This window comes from Vigna angularis, chromosome 4, assembly GCF_016808095.1.
Source record: "Vigna angularis cultivar LongXiaoDou No.4 chromosome 4, ASM1680809v1, whole genome shotgun sequence".
Taxonomy (NCBI): domain Eukaryota; kingdom Viridiplantae; phylum Streptophyta; class Magnoliopsida; order Fabales; family Fabaceae; genus Vigna; species Vigna angularis.
The window spans coordinates 3,217,509-3,226,786 of record NC_068973.1 but is presented as its reverse complement, the minus strand read 5'-3'; the positions used below and the strand labels follow the sequence as shown (position 1 = coordinate 3,226,786).

The 9,278-nt window shown below is 39.3% G+C and overlaps 1 protein-coding gene across 1 annotated transcript; it reads left to right on the top strand.

Annotated features, from left to right (window-relative positions):
• Positions 1-208: 208 nt before the first annotated feature.
• On the top strand, positions 209-2,011 carry LOC108330877 (GATA transcription factor 21). Its single transcript, XM_017565461.2, has 3 exons — positions 209-611; positions 797-1,180; positions 1,445-2,011. Exons 1-3 carry the CDS (start codon positions 405-407, stop codon positions 1,790-1,792), a joined length of 939 nt encoding a protein of 312 aa, XP_017420950.1. The 5' UTR covers positions 209-404; the 3' UTR covers positions 1,793-2,011.
• Positions 2,012-9,278: the final 7,267 nt, after the last annotated feature.

Below are 9,278 nucleotides of genomic sequence, written 5' to 3'. Positions count from 1 at the left end.
TTCATCTAGACAATGGTAAAAAAAAGAAAATTGTAGGGTTTTTGTCATACTCATGGGGACAGCCTAATAACAATCCACACTCTCCTGAATCCGTTTGTCTTTTCGATTTGTCTGCTTTAGATGTTTCCAAGTCACGTGAATGTCTTATAGTGATAGCTCTAAGGTGGTGCTAGGCTGTAATATCTATCTTCTGTTCTAACGAGTTTTACCATGACTCGTGTAGCAGAAACGTTCAGAATCAGAACCTTTTTGCCGTTTATTAATTTTTTTTTTCATTTTTTCCTTCTTCCTTTTCTTCTCCAAACCTTTCTTTATAATAACTAGACAAAAGTTCGGCTTTGCAGTGCCTCTGATCTTTTTCACGCTCTTCTTTTCTTTCTCTCTCTTTACTTGGTTTGTGTGCAATGCATGAACCAATGATACCAACTTATCGTTATTCAGTGGTGTCTTCACCTATGTCTATAGATCTCAATGAAGATCATACACACACTCTCTTCAGCACAATCCATCAAGTCTCTTCTTCATCTTCTTCTTTATCTACTTCTATTCTCTTCAACCCAGATCAGGATCAAGGAAGATTTCGCTATTGTGGATCAAAACATCTTCAAGAGGTGAGAATATATACATATATATAGTTTTTTTTGTTGAAGCTAGAATATGTTCTCTTGTGTATATACAACAACAAGCTTAATTTGTCTTATTTATAGTTATATAGATAGAGTATGATATGTAGAACATGATCATATTCATGATCTATATCTTTTTGTTTTGATGAATTTAATCATGTGATCTGTAGGCCCAGAAGATTGTCTGTTTCGGTGGATCATGGGATCATCAAGCAGAAAAGATTGAAAACAGAAGTGATCTCCAGCTTAGACTTTGGAAGAAAGAAGAGTGTGACAATCTTCAAGGCGAAGACAGTTCAACTAACTGGATGCCTTCAAAGATGAGAATGGTGCGGAAAATTATGATTTCAGATCAAACGGGTTCTCATATGGCAGATATCTCTAATTCTAAGAAGATGAAGGCTAAAGAGAAAAACCCAACACTGTCACAGCTGGTAACTGATGATAGTAACTACAACTCTTCTTCAAACAAGAACAGTCTCACAGCTAGGGTTTGTGCTGATTGCCACACCACTAAGACCCCTCTCTGGAGGACTGGACCAACAGGTCCTAAGGTAAATTCTTTTTTTATTTTCCCTTACACGAATTCAACCTCTAATTTTCTTTTCATGAAAAACAATTAATTTGCTCTAGGTTTTTATTTTAGTGTGTTCAATCATAAGTAATTAAGCTTTCTATGATGTAGAACAAAGCAATTACATAATGTCTTTAATTTGCTGAGAAACATAATGAGAATTGACAGATATGTTAATAATGCAACTAGAATACTTTGAATTAAACAATCAATCTTAATGTTGAAATTCAATTGGGTTTTACAGTCTCTTTGCAATGCTTGTGGAATTCGACAAAGGAAGGCAAGACGCGCTACTGCTGCAGCTGCAACAAAGGCAAATGGAACAAATAAGTTGGAGGCTAAGAAATCTGAAGTGAAGAAGGGGAAAAAGTTGCATAGCAAAGGGAAAAAGCCCAAAACTGGGGGTGCACCAGTGCTGGTGAAAAAGAAGCGTAAAGCAGCCAAGCATAGAAAGAAGTTCGGTGCTTTTGAGGATTTGTCAGTAAGATTCCAACAAGTTTTCCCTCAGGATGAGAAAGAAGCTGCAATCTTGCTCATGGCTTTATCTCATGGACTACTTCATGGCTTCCCCACAGATCGCTACATCTCTTAGATTTACAAGACTGGTTTCAAATCATAAGACAAATTCTCAGTGTTGCGCTAGATTTAGTGATGTTAGTACGGGAACTGATAATAGGGACAATAAAATTATGAGGTGTGGTTTTCTCAAGTTGATTATATGATGAATTTTGAACAAGAAGACAAATACAAAATAATAGTGTAATGTGTTTCAATAATTTGATTCATTATGAACTCTTGTTCTTCGTCGATACTTTTACTTTATCTGCTATGGTGAGGTTACTATATGAGGTGTGACTTAGATTTTAAGCTTAAAAGTTGCTTAGGAACTATACAAAGTAAAGGTGATTGCTATGGCAGTCTCTGCAAGATCTCCAGAGGAGAAATCAACAGAAATCGTTAAATTTATATTACTTTAACTCTCCTCACCTTATCTTCAAAAATTTCAATTTCATATTCACCGCAACAGGTTTCTCAATGATGACAGTGAAAATTCATACTTGGGCACAGCTTTTTGTGTCCTATGAGACCTTTAGAGGATTGTACTTCAGATTAAGACTCTGTCTGCATTCAAAATTAATGTCAGTAGTCTTGACTTTAGATCAAGAAATAGTACTTACCACAACAAGTTTCTCATTGTTATTTTTATATATGAACAACTGCAGCCTACACCAGCAATGTAATTATATATATATATATATATATATATATATATATATATATATATATATATATTGATAAATAGTATGTAACTTTATCTAATATGTGTGTGTGTTTTCTTTTGGCTGATGGTTTTAACAAGTCTTTGAAATTAATTATACATATAATGTTTGAGGAATGGATATGAAATATTAAACCTTAACCCGTGTTTATTTTTAAATAAAGTATATATTAAGTTATTAATTATTTTCATTTATATAATATAAAAATGATTAAAAATATGAACATAAAAATGAAATTTGAAAATTGAATTATATACTGAGTTTAATATGTTGGTCACATGAAGATTATAAAGATCTATATGGTTATTGTGATTATTACAGCTTATTCTACCAAAATGCTATTTTCTTTCCAAATTGGTGAATGTTGTGCATTTTAAATGTCAATGCCATGTTATTTGTTATAAATGTCAGGGAGTTACTCCCTTCACCACCACACAATACTCCCTGCACCTCCTTATTCCTTTTTTACCCTTCAATAAACGGATGTCAACATTCGTTGTTCGACAAACGGATATCAACATTCGTTTGACAAATCGATGTCAACGAATGTCACCTTTCACAGCGTTCCCATGACCCAACTCTCCCTCAACAGCCTTTCCCTCCCCCCTCACCTCATCTCCCTCGAACTCGCCCGCCACAGCACCCAAAACGTTGCCCTTCCACTCTAAACTCTCATGGACTTCTTAAACTTCAGCAACCCCAAAACTCGCACTAAAAATCTCACCACAAACATCCCCACTTTCTTCTACTACATATCCACAACCTCTAGCCTCGTTGTGCTTTTTCATTTCTCCACCACTCTCCCAAAACAAATCAAAGATCAACAGTTTCTACTTTACTTCCTAGGTTTTACCTACAATATCCATGGATATCTTTCCAAACGAAACCCTCACTAGTACAAATTTTCCTTTTAAACTCGTACTATATACCCCATTTTAAACCTAACCGCTGCCTATTACAAGGCGGTGGCAGTTTCGTAATAAACCGGACCTTATAGGCCTCGGTTGCATGTGAAACCGGTGCAAAACACAGATACGACCTCGGTTGCATGCAGAACCGAAGCCGAAATGGTGCCTAAAAAGTGACAACTTTCTGAAAAGGTGATACGAGCTCAGACTTTTTGGCTGACAAATTTCTGAGCAGGTGATACTACCTCGGTTTCATACAGAACCGAGGCATAAAGCCTGAGCTACCACCTCGGTGAACACGGACCCGGTGTCCAAACAGTCTTAGGCTTCGATGCTTTCCTAACCGAAGCATATAGACTTCATTTTAAGCATCGGTTTTTTCTTCATGACCGAGGTAGTATCGTTTATTAGCTTCAAATTCCAGAGTTTGCTCATTTCTTCTCGCGGTGTGCTTCTTATTTCTCTTCGTGTCGCCGCTGTTCTCCCTGCCTCCACCAGCGTCGCCGCTGTTCTCCCAAGGGCTGCCTCCACCAGCGTTACTGATAACGGTAATTTTTACCATTATCTTTGAACCAATTCTTGTACCAAATCTACCCTTTTTAAGCTTGAAACATGTTTAATCCTCCCTTTTCATCTAAGTTTGCGAATAAGTCTAGCTTAAGCGTTACATACAAGTTTTCATCATTAATTCCTCTAATTTGTAGGCGAATTGCAAGCTGTTAGAGAAGTACTGTATTTACCAAGAATGGGAGCAAGAAAAGGATTCAAAAGCAAGATCTAATGGAGCAGGAAAGGAAGTTCACGCCTAAGAGCCCAAGAAGAAGGAAGCAGGATACATTTTCTGCGCAAGCCTCGCGCCTGGGCGCGGCCAAAAGGGGCGCTTGGGCGCGACCATATGCGCGAGCTCCGCGCCCAGGCGCGACCAAGAGGGCGCCCGGGCGCGACCATCTGCGCGAGCTCCGCGCCTGGGCGCGAGAAAGAGGGCGCCCGGGCGCGACTTTCTGCGAGAGCTTCGCGCCTGGGCGCGACTGAGGAGGGGCGCCCGGGCGCGAACTCTGCTGACCTGGAACCCTAGATCTATTTAAAGCATTCTGTAACTGAGGGTGGCATCTTCTTGACGGCTGAAGCTTGGAACACCATTTTCGGACCTAAGGGAACTGGTTTTGGGCAGTGGAAACTCTCCATCCTTCCTCCTTGGATCCCCATTCTTCCATTTTTCTCCATTGTAAGCTCAAGTTCTCCATGACTATGGAGAACTAATTTCATTTTGTTGGGGAATGATGTAGTTACGAAACTTTCATGTAAATGCACTTGAGTTTAATGAATTTAAGCTTCCTTCAATTGATTGTGAGTGTTTAATTTCCTTCTCTTAAAGCTTGTTGTGACTTGATCAACCATAACATGATTATAAGATTTGCTAGATATTGGAAAGTATTGTGTGGGTCTTGAACTGGAATTAACACCTAAAGGAGATTGTATCTAGGAATGGAGCTTGATGCTTTAGTTGTCTTAAACCTTTAATCGTAATGCAGATGAACTTTCTAGGTTACCAAGGAATTGGGATTGAAAGAAGTGAGTCTAGGCTTTTTCTACCAAGGAATTGGGTCTAAGTATATTTGGAAGGTTGACAAACGCAATTAATTGATGAAGTAGTGATGTGCATTTGCATGATAGCGTAGTAATTACAATCATTCTCCAACATCTCATCCATATTGTTTCATTATCCATTAACCATTTCCAATCTTTTAGCCTCTAAGACGTTCATTTTATCACTTATATTTGAATTGAAATTTTATTACACTTGAATCATACCAAAATGATGTATTCTTAGTCTAAGTTAGTTAACTTATTATACGGTTTTAAGGTATTACACGAGTCTCTTGGGAAACGATATCCGGTCTTACCGGTTTTATTACTTAGAACGATTTGGTACACTTGCCAAAGAGTTAACAAGTTTTTGGCGCCGTTGCCGGGGACTCGGTGTTATTACTTTACTGTTGTGTAATTCTTAACCAACTTAGGCTTTATTCTTTTTATTCTTTTTACTGTGAATAAATTTGTTTTAGTGATCTTAAAGTTAATCTAGTGCTCTAGTATTGTTGTTTCTAGTGAATGCAGAGAAAAATTCGTACTAGAAGCACACCATCACTTGAACCTCTTCTATTGGATCCTGAAGTTGAAAAGACAGCAAGAAGAAACAATAGCCAAAGAAGGAGAGAAAACAGAACTTCGAGAAACATTTCTCCCGCACCTGTAATCTCTGAGCAACCAAACTCTTCCACAGCTCATCAGGAAATGGGGGATATGAATGACGATATGAATGGCAATGGTGATAGACAAGCAAGGCGCACCTTGGAAGACTACTCTACTTTTGCAGGACCGCTCCACTTTAATAGTATTGCTCGACCACGGGTAAATGCTGTGAACATGGAAATGAAGCCTGCTCTCATCCATCTGGTGCAGAGTAATCAGTTCAATGGCCTATCACACGAGAATCCTTATAATCATTTAGCAACTTTCCTGGAAATTTGCAACACTGTAAAGATCCATCAAGTGCCAGATGAGGCAATAAGGCTCAGTTTATTTCCATTCTCCTTGGGAGGTAATGCGAAGATGTGGCTAAACTCTTTCCCTGAAAATAGTTTCACTACTTGGGAGGATGTTGTGGCAAAATTCCTCAACAAATTCTTTCCACAGTCCAAGGTTAACAAAGGGAAACAGGAGATCTCATCTTTTCAGCAGGATGTCAATGAGACTCTGAGTCAAGCCTGGGACAGATTCAAAGGGCTACTGAGAAAGACACCCACTCATGGGTTTGATGAGCCTACTGTTCTCAACATGTTTTTGGGAGGATTGAGATCCCAAACCAAATTGATGTTAGATGCCTCAGCTGGAGGAAATATCCGTTGGAAGACACCAGAAGAAGCTCATGAGCTAATAGAAAACATGGCTGCAAATGACAGTGAACTGCAGAATGAAAGGGCTCAGCAAAAAGGCGTGTTTCAACTACAATCTCAGGATGCTCTATTAGCCCAAAACAAGATAATGACCCAACAGCTTGAAGCTCTCATGAACAAACTCTCTCAATTGCCAAAAGAACTCCAGAATGTTTCACAAGCCCAACATCAAGGGTGTGAATTGTGTGGTGGAGAACATGCTAATGGTCATTGTGCTATGCAGGTCAATACCCAAGAAGACGTGAACTATATGGGTAATCAAAACCGTAACAATCACTTTAATCAAGGATGGAGACCGCACCCAAGCATGGGCCAAGGACAAGCTGGACCTTCAAACAGACCACCTCAACAACAATATCAACCACACCCCTCTTTATCAGACAGGACCTCTAAATTGGAGGACACTCTTCAACAATTCATGCAAGTATCCATCTCCAACCACAAAAGCACGGAAGCATCCATAAGGAATTTGGAGATACAAGTTGGCCAACTGGCCAAGAAGCTAGAAGAAAAACCTGATAAGAGTTTTGGAGCTAATACTGAAACCAACCCAAAGGAGGAGTGCAAGGCAATCACTACAAGAAGTGGTAAGTTGTTAGTGAGTGGAGAGAAAAAGAACTCAGAAGAGAGTGATGAAAGAAAAGATGAAAATGAGACGAAGAGTGAGAATAGAAAAGAAGAAGAGAATGAGAGAAAAGAAAATGAGAATAGTGTTAGTGGAGAGAAAGAAAAAGAAGAAGAGGATGAGAGAAGAAAAAGAAAAGAAAAAGAAGTTGAGAGGCCCCTTCCCTATCCACAAATATACACAAGAAAGGATAAAGAAAAGCAGTTTGGACGGTTCATGGATATCTTCAAGCAATTGGAGATAAAAATACCATTCTCAGAAGCACTACAACAAATGCCGGCCTATGCAAAATTCATGAAGGAACTCCTCACTAAAAAGAGGAAATACATTGAGGAAGAGACCATTGAAGTTCAAGGTAACTGCAGTGCCATTATCCAGAAGCTCCTCCCTCCTAAATTCAAGGATCCTGGTAGCTTCACCATTCCCTGCACTATAGGTAAGCTAGCTATTGGAAAAGCATTGATCGATTTGGGTGCAAGCATCAATTTGATGCCTTTCTCTTTATTTGAGAAAATTGGAGAGCTTGAACTCAAACCTACTCGGATGAGCCTACAATTGGCAGACAGATCCATCAAGTATCCACTTGGTGTAGTGGAGGATGTTCTTGTACGAGTAGATAAATTTGTGTTTCCAGTGGATTTCGTTATCATGGAAATGGAGGCGGATGTGGAGGTACCACTCATCCTTGGAAGGCCATTCATGAAGACGGCAAGAGTACTCATCGATGTTGATGATGGTAAGCTCAAGGTGAGGGTGGAAGATGAAGAGGTGAATTTCAATGTTTTTGAAGCAATGTCTCATCCCACTGATGAGGGAGCTTGCTTTCAAGTTGATGTGCTTGACGAAGCCTGCGTAACGGTAGAAAGGGAGATACATGTGTCGTCCCCGCTGATAAAAACACTCATAGATGCACGTGAATCTCTCAATGAAGAAGAAGAGAGAATGATTGAAGAACGTTTAACAGATTTGGATGTGCTGAAGGAGATTCCATCTAATGAGGTACAGATCGAAGATATAAGGAATGATGTCATGATGAAAGAGAAGAAGCTTGAACTAAAAACTTTACCCTCTCATTTAAAGTATGTTTTTCTAGATGAGGGTAACAACAAGCCTGTGATTATCAGCAGTTCCTTATCATCTGTTGAAGAGAAAAAGTTGATGGAAGTGTTGAAAAGAAACAAAGGAGCTGTAGGATGGTCTATCTCTGATTTAAAGGGGATAAGTCCAACTTATTGCATGCACCGCATTTTTATGGAAGATGATTTTAAACCAGCAACTCAACCTCAAAGAAGGCTAAATCCAGTCATGAAAGAGGAGGTGAGAAAAGAGGTTCTCAAGCTTCTTGAGGCAGGGATCATTTATCCTATCTCTGATAGCACATGGGTAAGTCCTGTGCAAGTGGTCCCGAAGAAGGGCGGCATGACAGTTATATGTAATGAGAAAAATGAGCTTATACCTACACGAACTGTCACTGGTTGGAGAATGTGCATTGACTACCGGAAGTTGAATAAGGCCACAAGAAAAGACCATTTTCCACTCCCCTTTATGGATCAAATGCTGGAGAGATTAGCAGGGCAAGCTTTCTACTGCTTTTTGGACGGTTATTCTGGCTATAATCAAATAGCTGTAGATCCAAAAGATCAAGAAAAGACCGCATTCACGTGCCCCTTCGGTATATTCGCTTATAGAAAGATGCCTTTTGGGCTTTGCAATGCCCCTGCCACCTTTCAAAGATGCATGCAAGCTATATTCTCCGATCTTGTGGAGAAATGTATAGAAGTCTTCATGGACGACTTCTCAGTGTTTGGAAGCTCATTTGACTTATGTCTGGCAAATTTAGAAACGGTGTTGAAGAGATGCATCCAAACCAACCTCATTCTTAACTGGGAGAAATGTCACTTCATGGTAACAGAAGGGATTGTTCTGGGACATAAAATTTCTTCCAAAGGAATTGAAGTGGACATAGCTAAAGTGGAAGTCATTGAAAAGCTTCCACCACCAACTAATGTGAAAGGAATTCGAAGCTTTCTTGGACATGCTGGCTTTTATAGAAGATTCATTCAAGATTTCTCCAAGATTGCTAAGCCTTTAAGCAATCTCCTTGTAAAAGATACACCATTTGAACTGAATGAGGAATGCTTGAAGGCATTTGAAGCATTGAAATCCAAGCTAATTTCTGCTCCGGTGATCATATCTCCTGATTGGAACAAAGATTTTGAATTAATGTGTGATGCTAGTGACTATGCTATTGGTGCAGTGCTTGGACAGAGAAGAGAGAAAGTGTTCCACACAATCTACTATGCAAGCA

Coding starts and splice junctions, on each gene's coding strand:
- LOC108330877 (XM_017565461.2), top strand. CDS start 405: ATGCATGAACCAATGATACCAACTTATCGTTATTCAGTGGTGTCTTCA. Junction 612..796: donor GATCAAAACATCTTCAAGAG/GTGAGAATATAT, acceptor TGTGATCTGTAG/GCCCAGAAGATTGTCTGTTT. Junction 1,181..1,444: donor CTGGACCAACAGGTCCTAAG/GTAAATTCTTTT, acceptor TGGGTTTTACAG/TCTCTTTGCAATGCTTGTGG.